An 18,755-nucleotide genomic window follows, 5' to 3' on the forward strand; every position below is an offset into this window, starting at 1 on the left:
CCACAAAACTTATTTTAAACTGACTCAAATCAAACATTTGAGCCACCCTGATCCCTCCACTGAGGATCAGTCTTTTCTGTAATTCCCCCGATTACAGACTACCTTAAAATAAGTCACCAAACTTATTTTAAATTGACTCAAAATCAAACATTTGAGCCACCCTGATCCTCCAACTGACAATCAGTCTTCCCTGTGCTTTAACAGAACACAGACTAATAGCTTTTTAAAACATTCCCTCCTTTTTCTCCAAACGGCAGTTGGCTCCGCCCTCGTTACTATGGTAACCTGCTGAGCTGGCTACCATCCCCCATGCACTGGTAACTCTAATACTTACCCTTTTAAACATAGTTAAACATGACTTTTAAAACGCAGTTAAACATGACATCTGTAAACTAAAAATTCACACTTCGTTACAACCCATTTGTACATTAATTCTTCTGCAAGAACCTCATTTCCATGGGAATATAACAACAACAACAATAAGAACAACAACAACAACAACAACAACAACAGATATCAGATAACTTGAAAGCACCCTGCTGTCTTCCAGTGAAAATTAGTTTGGCTCCTATTTCAATATTAACCAGACGAATCCATAGCGCTTGGGAAGAACTAAGGACCGCAGTGGCGCAGTGGGTTAAACCTTTGTGCTGCTGAACTGCTGACCTGAAGGCTGGCAGTTCGAATCCACAGGATGGGGTAAGCGCCTTAAATGTATATTTAAATGTATAATTATGTATATTTTTAATGTACATTCTTAATTTTATTGCAATTTTTAATCTCGATGATTTTTAAATTTGTTGAAAACTGTTTTTTGATGTGTATGTTTATATTGTAAGCCGCCCTGAGTCCCCTGATGGGTGAGAAGGGCGGGGTAGAAGTGATGTAATAAATAATAAATATAAATAAGTTCCCGCTATTAGCCCTACCTCTTGCCAACCTAGCAGTTCAAAAATATGCAAGTTGGAGTATATAAATAGGTCCTATTACGGCAGGAAAAGGCAAAAAGAAGTCATGCCAGCGACGTCCCAAACACAGCGACGAAATACAAACACAAAGTAAAGGCTTCTCCTTTCATTTCTGGCTCTTAAGGCGGTGCTCATCTCTGGCTCTGCGGGAGGTGAAAACGCAGGCTCCTTGGCTTGGAAATAGAGAAGAGTATCACCCCCAGATCCAGAGATGAGCACTGCCTCCAGAGCCGGAAATGAAAGGAGAAGCCTTTGCCTTGTTTGTGTTTGTGAAATGAAAGGAGAAGCCTTTGCCTTGTTTGTGTTTGTCAAATGAAAGGGGAAGCCTTTGCCTTGTTTGTGTTTGTGAAATGAAAGGGGAAGCCTTTGCCTTGTTTGTGAAATGAAAGGAGAAGCCTTTGCCTTGTTTGTATATCTCATTGTATTTGATTGTAAAGGCATTGAATGTTTGCTTATGTAAATGCTGTACAGTGTTCCCTCACTACTTCGCGGTTCGCTTTTCACGGACTCACTGTTTCACAGTTTTTTTAATAAACGCTAAAATAATATTATAAATCATAAAAAAAATATGATTTACAGTGGTGGTGGTCTCAGTTGGGTGCAAGAGCGGGGCGGAGAAGGAGCCCAAACAGCAGCAGGAGAAGGAGGCGGCGCCATGTTCCACTGCCTCTTTCTTCCCTTCCTCCCTCCCTCCCTCCCTCCTTCTTTCTACTTCCTTCCTAAGGAGAAGCCTAGCATCTCTACTTTGCGGATTTTCACTTATCGCGGGTGGTCCTGGAACGTAACCCCCGCAATAAGTGAGGGAACACTGTAATCCACTCTGAGTCCCCTCGGGGAGAAGAGCGGGATATAAATAAAGATTATTTATTTATTTATTTATTTATTTACAGCATTTATATTCCACCCTTCTCACCCCGAAGGGGACTCAGGGCGGATCACATTACACATATAGGCAAACATTCAATGCCTTTAACATAGAACAAAGACAAACAAGCATAGGCTCTGAGCGGGCCTCGAACTCATGACCTCCTGGTCAGAGTGATTCATTGCAGTTAATTGCAGCTGGCTTGCTCTCCCGCCTGCGCCGGGATGATGCGAATGAGCCCATTCTGCTTCAATATGGGCCACCTCATATTGATTGAACATTAAACACAGAAGAAATTCTTTACATTGAGTAAGGCAACAAATAGCACTTCACAATAGATTCCAGGAACTGTGTGACACATGGAAAATTATGCTATAGCGAAATTCTTTTGGGGAGGGGAATTGGGGAAAGAGAAAGAGACCACTGTCTCCAAAATGCCATTAAGGTGAGGATGTTTTCACTCTAGGTTGGCTTCACAGGGTCTTGTAGCCCACGTAATATAAGAGGCTCCTCAAAAGAAGAGGATCCAAAGTCATCATAGACACCATGGATGGTGAACGTTTGGAGAGAGGTCATTACATGGTCAATCATAAACAGTTATTCATCAGCAAATGAACGGCACGGTGCATAAAAATATGAAGATCATATCACTTCCCATTTCTGTCATTTAAGAAAATATTATACCAACAAAGAAGTTATTGTGCAAGTTATTGTTGACTCGTATGGTGTGTACGCTGTTGACGGACCCGAAAGAAGATTTTTCGCTTATTATATTTTTTTGATTCAATTGCCATACAATAAGTATTTCTTTTCTATGAGGATGCGAGCTGGGCGCACAACACAATTTGTTTCATATTGCCCTTAGGAAGTCATTGACCAGTCTGTGACCGCCAGTGTTTTGAAAAGAAGTCTCAAAAAGCCTACCATTCATTTTATGCACAACCAAGATACGCCCCGAAAATAAGATGTTGACATTTCAATAAGTGTCTAAGTAGAAAGACCCAATATGGCACAAAAAAAGAGAGTTTCCAGACATTTTTTTTCAGTGATTCAAATTATATACATTTTGAAGTATTACTCAGAAGCTTATTGTATCAAACATAATGTGCTGGGAAGGTTAAAATCCATGTTCATTTTTCCATCATAAAGAAACGTGACCAAAGATGGTCAAAACAAGGGAGGAGGCAATAGAAGTCAGTCCTTACCTTTTCTTCTTGATCACTGTCACTGTCACACTGTAATAGAAACAAAAGCACTGAGTTTAAAAGACAGAATGTATGAATGAAGTATTGCCCTATACGTACAAGTCTAGAAATTTTGGTCAAAAAACAAGTACAAAAAAAAAGAAAGATACTCGATTTGTCCATGGGTCAATGGGTCACAAAGACACTATCATCCCTGCATAGTCATGCAAAGAAACGGCAGCAATTACATTTCTGTTTTGTGTATTTTGCAACAATGACTGTTGTTTTTTGTCACTGTTGTCACAATGTCATTTTTAACTGAGCAAATAAAACCAGGAATGGAGAATACATCACCGACCACTGCTAAACACCATCCTCTCAACCCAGAATCATAGAGCTGAAAGGGACCACAAGGAACATCTAGTCCAAAACATTGCCATACAGGAATATATAATCACTTCACTCCTAAAAGATGTCCACCTAACTTGAGCTTCAAAGAGGGAGAATCCATTATCTCCTGAGACAATTTATTCCACTGTCGAACAGCCCTTGCAGTCAAAATATTGAGGTGGGATCTCTTTTCTTCTAATTGGAATCAATCGGTTAGTGTCCTCATCTTTGAAACAGCTTGCTCCATCTTCTACAAGACATCCCGTCAGATATTTCAAGATGGCTATACTGTTACTCCTTAGTCTTCTCCAAGCTGAACATACTTAACTCCCTAAGTCATTCCTCAGTCTTCTCTTCTCCAAGCTGAACATACTCAACTCCTTAAGTCATTCCTCAATCTTTTCTTCTCCAAGCTGAACATACTCAACTCCCAAATTCATTCCTCAGTCTTCTCTTCTCCTAAGCTGAACATACTCAACTCCCTAAGTTATTCCTCAATCTTCTCTTCTCCAAGCTGAACATACTTAACTTCCTAAGTCATTCCTCAGTCAAGCTGAACATACTCAACTCCAAAAGTCATTCCTCAGCCTTCTCTTTGCCAAGCTGAACATACTCAACTCCCTAAGTCATTCCTCAGTCCTCTTCTCCAAGCTGAACATACTCAACTCCTTAAGTCATTCCTCAGTCTTCTCTTCTCCAAGCTGAACATACTCAACTCCTTAAGTCATTCCTCAGTCTTCTCTTCTCCAAGCTGAACATACTCAACTCCTTAAGTCATTCCTCAGTCTTCTCTTCTCCAAGCTGAACATACTCAACTCCAAAAGTCATTCCTCGGTCTTCTCTTCTCCAAGCTGAACATACTCAACTATTTAAGTCATTCCTCCATCTTTTCTTCTCCAAGCTAAATGTAAGTCCCTAAGTCATTCCTCATGAGGCTTGGTGTCTAGTATCAGATCAGACCATTCACCTATCTAGCTTCGTATGATTTAAACCTGTCTTCTCTAACCTGGCACCCTTCAGAATTATAATGCAACAACTCCCATCTACCCAAGCATTAAAAGAATGGAATTCCTCCACTACTGAAAGGTACCTGCCTTGAAAGACTGGGGTTTAGATATTCCCAGCCAGCCCAGAGATATGAGAACATAAGCCTTGGACCTTGTGCTTTATTGCTGGTTCATGGTCCTTCACATAATGTTTTATGCTGATCACATCGAGTTAATGGATCCTTCTCCTGCAATGTAATAGCTTGTAGATGACTAGAATGTTTGCACGTTGAATCAGATAGATTTCCTTGGGGGGAAGAGTGTATCTTTCCCCTACCATGAGCCCCATACCATAACTCATTAGATTCCACTGAGAAGCTGATCACCACCATCTGAATGTTCAAATGCAATGTTTGCCTGCAGAGTGAGCTAGCAGCATTGCATTCCCCAGAAACCATGACTGCCATAGCCAATGTATTATGTCTTCCTGCCTCTTCTGACAGTCCAGTTCTAATTTCAAGGTCCACTTAATTCTTCCATCAAATCACCACTGAAATACCCAGCATCACCATGTCCCCAGAGCCAAGCATATGGCAAAAGGCTGAGACCGACTGGTGTCCATTATGGAATCAACAGAGGTGCCAAGCTGATTAAAAAGAGAGCAAAAGAGAAAGAGAGAAAACCCAGTCTTGCCCACGGACTGACAGCTTTGGCAAGCATCGGGATTGCCAGGGAGAGTCCAACCAAGCCACAGCATGTATGCCTTGGTGAGGAACCAGGTCCTGTTTGCAGCATTCAATTCCCCCAACAATTGGAGGATTTGGGAGATCTCTCAGTACCACTGGGCCAATTTGGCAGAGGCGAACAACAGTCGAGCCGACCCTCCAGCTCGTAAATTATGCAGAAGCAATAAACACGCTTGGCAAACAGCTCCAAACATTCCTTCTGTTTTGGCTTCCTGCAAAAATGCCATGGACCCAGAAGGCACAACTAGGCATCTCCAAAAACAGTTGACGAGAGAAGCCCACAGCTGTGAAGAGCCCTTCTGCTCTGAGACTGTGAGAGGAATGTGCAGAGTTGCACGGCAATATGAGTCTCTTTTAAGAGAGAAAAAGCAGGATATAAATCAGTGGTTCCCAACCTGTGGTCCATGCACCACCAGAGGTCCCAAAAAACTAAAATATGGTCCACGGCCTCACAGTTACTAAACCTTTGCAATGAGAGCAACTGGTCTCACGAAAGCCTCTAATAGTGCCAAGGCAACAGGGATGTTGGGAGGGGAGAGATTCACTACCCATGAAAGGCGAGACAACAAGCCTCCTGACTGCTGCTTCTCCTCCTTGTCCCACCCACATGTGACGCCTGGAAGCAGGGGCACCTTGGTGTCTTTGTTTTTAGGCCTGCTCCTGGGGTTTTTTGGGGTGCTGATTCCGAAAATGGCATTGGATAGACCACATCAGCTCTAGATTATTAAATATGGTTTTCTGTGGGTGAGCAGATGGTGACTACTGGACGGAATATGTTCTGTATCAGAAACTAGAGCTGATGTAGTTGATCCAATGCAATTTTCTGAATTGGCACCCCAAATAACCAAACCAAATCTAATGTTGACCAAAAACTGATTCATAACCCTTTTGGTACTAATGCTGGAGAGTGGTCCCTGATCAAGGTGGTCCCTGGTCAAAGTGGTCCCCAGTCAAAGTGGTCCCCGGTCAAAGTGGTCCCCAGTAAAAGTGGTCCCCAGTCAAAGTGGTCCCCAGTCAAAGTGGTCCCCGATAAAAGTGGTCCCCAGTCAAAGTGGTCCCAGGTCAAAGTGGTCCCTGGTCAAAGAGGCCCCTGGTCAAAGTGGTCCCCAGTCAAAGTGGTCCCCGGTAAAAGTGGTCCCCGGTCAAAGTGGTCCCCGGTCCAAGTGGTCCCCGGTCCAAGTGGTCCCCGGTAAAAGTGGTCCCCAGTCCAAGTGGTCCCTGGTAAAAGTGGTCCCCAGTCAAAGTGGTCCCCAGTCAAAGTGGTCCCCGATAAAAGTGGTCCCCAGTCAAAGTGGTCCCCGGTCAAAGTGGTCCCTGGTCAAAGTGGTCCCTGGTCCAAGTGGTCCCCAGTAAAAGTGGTCCCCAGCCAAAGTGGTCCCCGGTAAAAGTGGTCCCCAGTCAAAAAAAGGTTGGGAACCACTGATATAAATAAACGGAGGAGGAGGAAGTGGAAGAAGACAAGGAGAAGGAGAAGAGAAAGATGGAGATGGAGAAGGAGAAGGAGATGATGAAGGAGAATTAGAAGGAAAAGAAAATGGTGAAGAAGAAGGAATTGTTGTTACTTGTGATATAGAAGAATGCTCTTGTTCACACAGGACATTATCTATTCAAGGAATTTGCTTCCACAGCGATGTGATGATGGATGTGGGTTTGATCACTTTAAGAAGGAACCCGCAAAATATAGGATGATGAACCTGTCAATGGCTGTTATATAGGCAGTATGACCACCACCCAGAGGAAAGGTCATTGCTTTACTAAAAAGTACATTAAACGTACACACACATGTAGAAATTATTACTATAATTTAATTAGAAATGAACACTATAAATAGAGTATATTTCACCGCTGTGGGGGAAAACCAAGAGCAAGTGACCTTCTGCAATCCAAATTGCATTATATGGCAATGTAGATCCAGCCCCTAGTCCCAACAACACTGAATATATTTGAACAAAGCGCACAAAACACAGGTAGAGGGGCAGGTTCGAATATGAAGAATCTTATTCCTTATCTATATGTATAAAAATGTAATGTGCATTTTTCCCATGGAGTAAACAACAAAACCACTGAACCAAATCTCATCAAATTTGGCCACAAAAGACATAGTCATCCAATCTATGTCTTTCAATCAAAAAACCCTAGAAAAATAAAGTCCAAATAACAGAAAATCCCTAATTGCTTACCGCGCATGTGCAGAGGCCCCCCGGGAACTGAAACACTGACATTACCCAGAGGACCTCATAGCCGTGCGCAGAGCCTATTGCCACTTTTAAAAAATGTTGCCATGGTGGAACAGCTTTGCAGCTTCAAAGCCAGGCTGCTTCCTAACCAGAGGGATCCTAACCACCAGACTACGCCACAGCAACACGTGGCCGGGCACAGCTAGTTCCTCCTAAATGACGAAGGACTGGGGGAAATCCAACCCCAAATAGGGAGACAAGTTGTCCAGGAACACCTGGCCTCTCTAAACGAATTCAAGTCCCCAGGGCCAGATCAGCTACATCCAAGAGTATTGAAGGAACTAGCAGAAGTTATTTCAGAACCACTGGCAATCATATTTGAGAGTTCTTGGAGAACGGGAGAAGTCCCAGCAGATTGGAGGAGGGCGAATGTGGTCCCTATCTTCAAGAAGGGAAAAAAGAACGACCCAAACAATTACCGTCTGGTCAGCCTCACATCAATACCAGGCAAGATTCTGGAAAAGATCATTAAGAAAGTGGTCTGCAACATCTAGAAACAAATGCAGTCATTGCTAATAGTCAACACGGATTTACCAAAAACAAGTCATGCCAGACTCATCTGATGTCTTTTTTCGATAGAGTTACGAGTTGGGTCAATACAGGGAATGCCGTGGATGTAGCCTACCTGGATTTCAGTAAGGCCTTCGACAAAGTCCCCCACGACCTTCTGGCAAACAAACTAGTAAAATGTGGGCGAGACAAAACTACGGTGAGGTGGATCTGTAATTGGCTAAGTGACCGAACCCAAAGGGTGATTCTCACCAATGCGTCGTCTTCATCTTGGAAAGAAGTCACGAGTGGAGTGCCACAGGGTTCTGTCCTGGGCCCGGTTCTGTTCAACATCTTTATTAACGACTTAGACGAAGGGTTAGAAGGCACGATCATCAAGTTTGCAGATGACACCAAACTGGGAGGGATAGCTAACACTCCAGAAGACAGGAGCAGAATCCAAAACGTTCTTGACAGACTAGAGAGATGGGCCGAAACTAACAAAATGAAGTTCAACAGGGACAAATGCAAGATACTTCACTTTGGCAGAAAAAATGGAAATCAAAGATACAGAATGGGGGACGCCTGGCTAGACAGCAGTACATGTGAAAAAGATCTTGGAGTCCTCGTGGACAACAAGTTAAACATGAGCCAGCAATGTTCGACAGTGGAACTCTCTCCCCGGGGCCGTGGTGGAGGCTCCTTCTTTGGAGGCTTTTAAGCAGAGGCTGGATGGCCATCTGTCGGGGGTGCTTTGAATGCGATTTCCTGCTTCTTAGCAGGGGGTTGGACTGGATGGCCCATGAGGTCTCTTCCAACTCTACTATTCTATGATTCTATGATTCTATGAATGTGATGCGGCTGCTAAAAAAGCCAATGGGATTCTGGCCTGCATCAATAGGGGAATCGCGTCTAGATCCAGGGAAGTCCTGCTCCCCTCTATTCTGCCTTGGTCAGACCACATCTGGAATCACACTGTGTCCAATTTTGGGCACCACAGTTGAAGGGAGATGTTGACAAGCTGGAAAGCGTCCAGAGGAGGGCAACTAAAATGATCAAAGGTCTGGAGAACAAGCCCTATGAGGAGAGGCTTAAAGAACTGGGCATGTTTAGCCTGCAGAAGAGAAGGCTGAGAGGAGACATGATAGCCATGTACAAATACGTGAAGGGAAGTCATAGGGAGGAGGGAGCAAGCTTGTTTTCTGCTGCCCTGCAGACTAGGACACGGAACAATGGCTTCAAACTACAGGAAAGGAGATTCCACCTGAACATCAGGAAGAACTTCCTGACTGTGAGAAGGGCTGTTCGGCAGTGGAACTCTCTCCCCCGGACTGTGGTGGAGGCTCCTTCTTTGGAGGCTTTTAAGCAGAGGCTGGATGGCCATCTGTCGGGGGTGCTTTGAATGCGATTTCCTGCTTCTTGGCAGAAAGGGGTTGGACTGGATGGCCCATGAGGTCTCTTCCAACTCTACTATTCTATGATTCTATGATTCTATGATTCTATGATTCAGGTCTGTTAACAAGAAGGAAAGCAAAAAAGCCATGCCAAGGTGATGTAGAGAAAGGAAGAAAAAGGCAGAAGCTATTGTAGGTTAAAATAATACGCAATGCCTGGACGTCTCTCTCTTTCGCCCCAACCATGTTGTGATCCATAAAAAATCACACTGAACATTTGCCTCTTTCTTCTCCGCCTGCGAAGCCAATTGCTCTGATTGCGCAGATATGAGATTGCCGGGATGGCTTGCCCTTGCTTGCAAAGCAAATGGAACATGCTAATAGAACTTATCACTTTACCCGATGCCGAAGTGCCATAGCTCATTACGTGAAGATAAAGGGATATCATTGCGGACAGGAAGCAGGATTGACTTTTGGAGGCCCGACTTGATGATGATTTAATCAACTGCTCTCTTTCACTTCTCATCTCAGCGCCTGTCGGCTTCACAGGTGCCGTTAAATGAGACACTCAGAAAAGGGAGAGCAGGGAGAGAAATTGCTGTCATTACTTCTCAAGAAAGGAAGTATGCAAATGCTCGACAGACAGATTGCGTTCATAATGGGTCCCGTGAAACACAAGGAGCAGCCTCCACAGGTGAGGACAAGTTATTTGTTCATCCTTAAAGGAAAGGGATTGGGGCTGCGCAAGTACTGGGGGAACTGGGAAGGGGCCCTCCAAGGTGATGCCACAATGTGCTAGGAATGTGCTGGGTGAGCTACAATTGACATCATGGCAGGTTAACCCCAAGAAACTCCATCACTACTTAAAGTTTGTTATGTTGGGCAAGTTTTCTCTGGATTCCTCATGAGTGTGCTCTCTGGCTGTAGGGTGAACTACAACTCCCACTACGGTGAGTCAGTCCCCTCAAACTCCTCCAGTAGGTTGAGTTCGTCATGGGTGTCCTGTGTGCCACGTTTGGTCCAGGTCCATCACCGGTGGAGGTCACAGTTTCCCTGGTTCTGAGTGAACTACAACTCCCAGAAAGGAAGGTCAGTTCGCCCCAAACCCTTCCAGTTGTCAAATTTCGGCATATCAGGTATGTGCGCCAAGTTCGATCCAGATCCATTGGTGCTTGGGTTCACAGTGCTCTCCGGATGTAGGTGAACTACAACTCCCCAAAATCAAGGTGAATTGACCTCTAGAATTTTTGGCTGGTCACGGGGGCTCTGTGTGCCAAGTTTGATCCGATTTCATCATTGGTGGAGTTCAGAGTGCTCTTAGATTGCAGGTGAACTATACATCCCGGTACCTACAACTCCTATAAATCACGGGGAATTCTCCCCAAACCTCTCCAGGTGAACTCTAAATCCTAGTACCTACAATTCCTATAAATCACGGGGAATTCTCCCCAAACCTCTCCAGGTGAACTCTAAATCCCAGTACCTACAACTCCTATAAATCACGGGGAATTCTCCCCAAACCTCTCCAGTTGAACTCTAAATCCCAGTACCTACAACTCCTATAAATCACGGGGAATTCTCCCCAAACCTCTCCAGGTGAACTCTAAATCCCAGTACCTACAACTCCTATAAATCACGGGGAATTCTCCCCAAACCTCTCCAGGTGAACTCTAAATCCCAGTACCTACAACTCCTATAAATCACGGGGAATTCTCCCCAAACCTCTCCAGGTGAACTCTAAATCCCAGTACCTACAACTCCTATAAATCACGGGGAATTCTCCCCAAACCTCTCCAGGTGAACTCTAAATCCCAGTACCTACAACTCCTATAAATCACGGGGAATTCTCCCCAAACCTCTCCAGTTGAACTCTAAATCCCAGTACCTACAACTCCTATAAATCACGGGGAATTCTCCCCAAACCTCTCCAGGTGAACTATAAATCCCAGTACCTACAACTCCTATAAATCACGGGAAATTCTCCCCAAACCTTTCCAGGTGAACTCTAAATCCCAGTACCTACAACTCCTATAAATCACGGGGAATTCTCCCCAAACCTTTCCAGGTGAACTCTAAATCCCAGTACCTACAACTCCTATAAATCACGGGGAATTCTCCCCAAACCTCTCCAGGTGAACTCTAAATCCCAGTACCTACAACTCCTATAAATCACGGGGAATTCTCCCCAAACCTCTCCAGTTGAACTCTAAATCCCAGTACCTACAACTCCTATAAATCACGGGGAATTCTCCCCAAACCTTTCCAGGTGAACTCTAAATCCCAGTACCTACAACTCCTATAAATCACGGGGAATTCTCCCCAAACCTCTCCAGTTGAACTCTAAATCCCAGTACCTACAACTCATATAAATCACAGGGAATTCTCCCCAAACCTCTCCAGGTGAACTCTAAATCCCAGTACCTACAACTCCTATAAATCACGGGGAATTCTCCCCAAACCTCTCCAGGTGAACTCTAAATCCCAGTACCTACAACTCCTATAAATCACGGGGAATTCTCCCCAAACCTTTCCAGGTGAACTCTAAATCCCAGTACCTACAACTCCTATAAATCACGGGGAATTCTCCCCAAACCTCTCCAGGTGAACTCTAAATCCCAGTACCTACAACTCCTATAAATCACGGGGAATTCTCCCCAAACCTCTCCAGGTGAACTCTAAATCCCAGTACCTACAACTCCTATAAATCACGGGGAATTCTCCCCAAACCTCTCCAGGTGAACTCTAAATCCCAGTACCTACAACTCCTATAAATCACGGGGAATTCTCCCCAAACCTCTCCAGGTGAACTCTAAATCCCAGTACCTACAACTCCTATAAATCACGGGGAATTCTCCCCAAACCTTTCCAGGTGAACTCTAAATCCCAGTACCTACAACTCCTATAAATCACGGGGAATTCTCCCCAAACCTCTCCAGGTGAACTCTAAATCCCAGTACCTACAACTCCTATAAATCACGGGGAATTCTCCCCAAACCTCTCCAGGTGAACTCTAAATCCCAGTACCTACAACTCCTATAAATCACGGGGAATTCTCCCCAAACCTCTCCAGGTGAACTCTAAATCCCAGTACCTACAACTCCTATAAATCACGGGGAATTCTCCCCAAACCTCTCCAGGTGAACTCTAAATCCCAGTACCTACAACTCCTATAAATCACGGGAAATTCTCCCCAAACCTTTCCAGGTGAACTCTAAATCCCAGTACCTACAACTCCTATAAATCACGGGGAATTCTCCCCAAACCTTTCCAGGTGAACTCTAAATCCCAGTACCTACAACTCCTATAAATCACGGGGAATTCTCCCCAAACCTCTCCAGGTGAACTCTAAATCCCAGTACCTACAACTCCTATAAATCACGGGGAATTCTCCCCAAACCTCTCCAGGTGAACTCTAAATCCCAGTACCTACAACTCCTATAAATCACGGGGAATTCTCCCCAAACCTCTCCAGGTGAACTCTAAATCCCAGTACCTACAACTCCTATAAATCACGGGGAATTCTCCCCAAACCTTTCCAGGTGAACTCTAAATCCCAGTACCTACAACTCCTATAAATCACGGGGAATTCTCCCCAAACCTCTCCAGGTGAACTCTAAATCCCAGTACCTACAACTCCTATAAATCACGGGGAATTCTCCCCAAACCTCTCCAGTTGAACTCTAAATCCCAGTACCTACAACTCCTATAAATCACGGGGAATTCTCCCCAAACCTTTCCAGGTGAACTCTAAATCCCAGTACCTACAACTCCTATAAATCACGGGGAATTCTCCCCAAACCTCTCCAGTTGAACTCTAAATCCCAGTACCTACAACTCCTATAAATCACGGGGAATTCTCCCCAAACCTTTCCAGGTGAACTCTAAATCCCAGTACCTACAACTCCTATAAATCACGGGGAATTCTCCCCAAACCTCTCCAGGTGAACTCTAAATCCCAGTACCTACAACTCCTATAAATCACGGGGAATTCTCCCCAAACCTCTCCAGGTGAACTCTAAATCCCAGTACCTACAACTCCTATAAATCACGGGGAATTCTCCCCAAACCTCTCCAGTTGAACTCTAAATCCCAGTACCTACAACTCATATAAATCACAGGGAATTCTCCCCAAACCTCTCCAGGTGAACTCTAAATCCCAGTACCTACAACTCCTATAAATCACGGGGAATTCTCCCCAAACCTCTCCAGGTGAACTCTAAATCCCAGTACCTACAACTCATATAAATCACGGGGAATTCTCCCCAAACCTCTCCAGGTGAACTCTAAATCCCAGTACCTACAATTCCTATAAATCATGGGGAATTCTCCCCAAACCTCTCCAGGTGAACTCTAAATCCCAGTACCTACAACTCATATAAATCACAGGGAATTCTCCCCAAACCTCTCCAGGTGAACTCTAAATCCCAGTACCTACAACTCCTATAAATCACGGGGAATTCTCCCCAAACCTCTCCAGGTGAACTCTAAATCCCAGTACCTACAACTCCTATAAATCACGGGGAATTCTCCCCAAACCTCTCCAGTTGAACTCTAAATCCCAGTACCTACAACTCATATAAATCACAGGGAATTCTCCCCAAACCTCTCCAGGTGAACTCTAAATCCCAGTACCTACAATTCCTATAAATCATGGGGAATTCTCCCCAAACCTCTCCAGGTGAACTCTAAATCCCAGTACCTACAACTCATATAAATCACAGGGAATTCTCCCCAAACCTCTCCAGGTGAACTCTAAATCCCAGTACCTACAACTCCAATAAATCATGGGGAATTCTCTCCAAACTTCTGTAATATATTCTGTGGCCGATCAATTCCTCTATTTGCTGGTTGCTATAGAAAATAATAGAAAAGGGTTAAGGGAGAGGCAATGGTCATGCAAATTCCATATCAATGGAGAAAGAAACACTGAGATGTCTGTGGTGGAGGAAACACATAATATCTAGGATGAAATTGTCCCCCAATGAAAGCCTTCCCTTGGGTGGTGGGCAGGATGGTGTTTGTGGAGGACACTGGCAGGGCTCTTGGACATGTTCATGGTGCTCGCTATAAACTACAATGCCATTGGTGTCTCCTGAGTAGCAGGAGCTATAGTTGTTTGTGGAAGTGGGAGCTTGTCTGTGTAGGTGGACACACCAGCCACACACACACATACATACTTTCACTATTATTAGTCCCAAATGCAAATGTATTTGTATTTCCACTAGCTGTGCCCTGCCACGCGTTGCTGTGGCCAATTGGAATTGCTCTGAATAGCCTCGCTGCTTCCAAGCCTGGCCGCTTTCTATATAGGGCAACAATGGGATGGAGTGGCCTGATGGCTTCCAAACCTGAGGGTTTTCCATGTAGGGGAAATCTTGGTTGGCCAGGTTGAAGAGCAGTGAACAGTCTTGCTGCTTGCAAGCCTGGCTGTTTTCTACCTTGTGGAATTCTTGCAGATGGTTGTTGTGGATTTTTGGGTTTGTGTGGGCCATGGATGTTGATGTGAATTGTGGCTTAGTCGTCTAAACCCAGCCGCAAGGACGTTGTGTTGTGTTGTTAAGTTTCATAGTTCTGGGTGTTGTAGTTTCGTTGTTTTAAGGAAAAAACGGACAGAACCTTTATATATATATAGATACCAAAGTACTATTGAAATCAGATAGTCTGGAAAAAAATGCAGAAACACACTCACAATTTCATGGGGGGAAGACATGTCAATCGGGAGATTGGTTTGCATGCACGCTGTCTGTTTACTTGTGTTAGATTTACAGTAATCCTTGCATGGACAATTTAAATTATAAATCATCCCCAGGAAGATAAGCGCCACCATAAATAATAAACAGCAAAATAGATCACAACGATGCCAGTAATGAATTATAAGGCAGCAAGGAGAACAGAAAATAGAAAAGGGAAAATATATTTTGTAAAACAGAGCCAGGCGGCTGAGTGGTTTTCTCGTGTGATTACAACTCGATTCAGACAAATTTAAATGAAAGTCAAAAACGCTGTCAGTCCTGTGGATAAATTACTCTACATGTCGTATCTGCTCTTGTTTGGGAAAGAGAAGTGTGCTTTTCTTTATATGCACGCACATACACACAAATACACACACATATTTTAACATCTATATATATAAAAGAGTGATGGCATCAGGGCAGCGGACAAAACAACAAAACTACAGGCCCCCCAACCTCGAAATCTGACAACACAACCCATCATTCACGGCTCTAGGTTGATACAACAAAAAGAAAAGAAAAATAAAGTCCTAATTACAGGGAGAGGAATAATAGTTTTTATCCAATTGCTGCCAGTTAGAAGGCTAAGCTCTGCCCACTTGGTCTCCTAGCAACCTACTCAGCCCAGGGGACAGGCACAGTTAGGCCTCACTTAGGCCTCTTCCACAGATTATCAGATTTTAACTGGATTATATGGCAGTGTAGACTCAAGGCCCTTCCACACAGCTATATAACCCATTTAGAATCTTATATTATCTGCTTTGAACTGGATTATCTTGACTCCACACTGCCATATAATCCACTTCAGTGTGCATACTAAACATAAAGACTACCATACAACAGACATTCAATACCACCACTACCTCAACAATTTCTCACCAACACCACCAGGACAACACCACAGCAACGCGTGGCTGGCACAGCTAGTTAATTATAATTTTATTTATTTTAACAAAGTTTGGAGTAATGTATTATCGAGAAGCCAAGAAAAAGGGGTGGCCATGTGCACACGTAGGGCACACATTTCCATGGCTCATTATTTGCCTGCTGTATCAAGAAGGCACAATGGTGGTCTCCTTCTTTAGAGGTTTTAAACAGAGACAGTGTGGCCATTTGTTGGGTTTTGATTGTGTATTTCTGTACAAACTGGATGGCCCTTGTGGTCTCCTCCAGCTTTAGGATTCTATCATTCAATATAGTCCAACCACTTGCTGTGCAGAAATCCACCACCAAAGTATTCCTGTTAGTTGGCCGTCTAACATCAATTGAAAACTCTCCCAAAAAAGAGTAAATTCTATCGCTTTTAGGGTCAAAAGTTCTTCCCAGTCTCAATGCCTACCATTTACATCCATTGGTTTGTGTCTTGGTTGAGTCAACAACACCATCTTCTACACCAGGATATTTGGAGATGTCTGTCATACCTGCTTCTTAGACTTCTCCATGTTAAGATATTAGGCTTGTGTATTTCAGGTGAATTGCTATCCTTTTCTGCTTGCCAGATACCAGAAATCCCCTGTATCTGTTTTCTACCCCTCCCTGGACTAACTGATGAGGGTTGAATGAAAAGTAATGCCTCCACCTTCGTTACTTGGGTTTGGATGGGAATATTTTAATAAATCAAATGCAGAAATAATCCCTTAACTACCACTATTCACTTTTCCACACAATCACCAGACAATTAGATACATTTCTGCCAACGATGAACAAGTTTTCTGAAGCCGTCACGGAAGAAGTCAACACTCTGTTTCCTCAACCGGCATCTCACAGGACCCATCGTGCACAGATCTTCCAATAGACAAGCAAAGCAATAATGTGACCCACACGCTCTTGTGAAATGCCAGTTATGCTTGAAATTTCTCTCTAAGTGATATGACGATTGTCCTGAATCAATCTGTCAACCAAACTCGGTGGTTGCTGTCACAGGACGTCCAACTCTTTGTCTGTCACGCAAGTCAGATGTTCCCACCTCAACATCTTTAAACTTACTCGCCCAACAACGCACAGGACTCACATCAACACAATCACCATAAACAACTTGAATTCTCTGATGAATCTCCTTTGGAGTGACACCTTCAGCTGTCAAGAATTTAATGACTGCACGTAGCTTAAGTCACATTGACCGACCGTCTGCGCAGGGTTCCATACTTCGCACTTTAACAACACAACCATTCAATGCTAAGGCTTCCCCATTTGCACAGGGTTCCATACTTCACACTTTAACAACACAACTGTTCAATGCTAAAGCCTCCCCGTCTGCGCAGGGTTCCATACTTTGCACTTTAACAACACAACCGTCCAATGCTAAGGCTTCCCCGTCTGCACAGGGTTCCATACTTCACACTTTAACAACACAACCGTTCAATGCTAAGGCTTCCCCGTTTGCATAGGGTTCCATACTTGGCACTTTAACAACACAACCTTTCAATGCTAAGGCTTCCCCGTCTGTGCAGGGTTCCATACTTTGCACTTTAACAACACAACCGTTCAATGCTAAGGCTTCCCTGTTTGCACAGGGTTCCATACTTTGCACTTTAACAACACAACCGTTCAATGCTAAGGCTTCCTGCCAAATGGAACTACTGAACAAGCCAGGAACTGCCACATATCAGTACTGTCATCTGTTGAGGAGTTACGAAGGTGGAGGCATTACTTTTCATTCAACCCTCGTAAAAATCTCCTCACTTGCCTACAAGACTGCAATCTCCTTTCTGCTTAGGGTTTTGCTTCCTTAAAGCTCTTTCTAATTTCTACACTAGAGGAGCGGTAGGCTTCTCTGTTTGTTTGCTGGAATTACTATTATAAATAATAATATTTTAGAATTATTTCCTGAAGAAAAAGCTAAAAGTGTGAAAACCCCCAGACACACACCCCACCCACTGTCCCCAACTCCCAGTCAGTCCCACTAAAAAAAAAATCAAGAAAATAAAGTAAAATAAAAAAGACTCAACTGTGATGCCGAATAGGGGAGGAGGAGCCAAGATCAGCTCCCACTAGCTTTCATGTCGGGTGGGTTTTTGTACCGGGAGGGCCCTTACCATTACAAGCTCCCAAAGTACCGAAGGAAATGGAAGAAACGAATTCCATGCACAAGTCTAATGCCTATCATTTAAAATCACTGGTTGCACCATCTTCTACATCAGGGTATTTGGAGATGTCTGTCAAACCTGCTTCTTAGTTTTCTCCGTGTTAGACATATTGCATTCTTTGTCGTCTCCATGTTCAACATACATTTTTCATTTTTTCCACATCAGACATACTTCGATCTTAGTAAAGGTAGTTACTGTATATATTCGAGTATAAGCCTAGTTTTTCAGCCCCTTTTTTAAGACTGAAAAAGCCCCCCTCGGCTTATACTCGGGTGAGGGTCCTGGTTGGCTTATATTTGGGTAAGCTTATACTCGAGAATATATGGTATATTTATTATTTTTATTATTATTGGTATTATTACATTTATTATTTTTCTCTATTATTGTTGCTACTATTACATTTATTTTACTCTATTTTTTATTATTAATAATACATTTATTATTTCACTCTGATCTTATTATTATTATTGCATTGATTATTTTACTCTATTTATTATTACATGTATTATTTTACTCTATTATTTTTCTCTATTACAGTAGAGTCTCACTTATCCAACATAAACGGGCCGGCAGAATGTTGGATAAGCGAATATGTGGGATAATAAGGAGGGATTAAGGAAAAGCCTATTAAACATCAAATTAGGTTATGATTTTACAAATTAAACACCAAAACATCAT

The 18,755-nt window shown here is 43.5% G+C and overlaps 1 protein-coding gene across 7 annotated transcripts in view; it reads right to left on the reverse strand.

Annotated features, from left to right (window-relative positions):
- auts2 (activator of transcription and developmental regulator AUTS2) overlaps window positions 1-18,755 on the reverse strand; it is a 481,369-nt gene that overhangs the window by 194,928 nt on the left and 267,686 nt on the right. For all 7 annotated transcript variants that reach the window (XM_062960188.1, XM_062960191.1, XM_062960189.1 and 4 more), the window contains one exon: window positions 3,039-3,068. In XM_062960188.1, coding sequence (XP_062816258.1) covers window positions 3,039-3,068 — 30 coding nt within the window. The remainder of the gene's footprint in view (window positions 1-3,038; window positions 3,069-18,755) is intronic.

This window comes from Anolis carolinensis, unplaced genomic scaffold (genome assembly GCF_035594765.1).
Source record: "Anolis carolinensis isolate JA03-04 unplaced genomic scaffold, rAnoCar3.1.pri scaffold_7, whole genome shotgun sequence".
Classification (NCBI taxonomy): domain Eukaryota; kingdom Metazoa; phylum Chordata; class Lepidosauria; order Squamata; family Dactyloidae; genus Anolis; species Anolis carolinensis.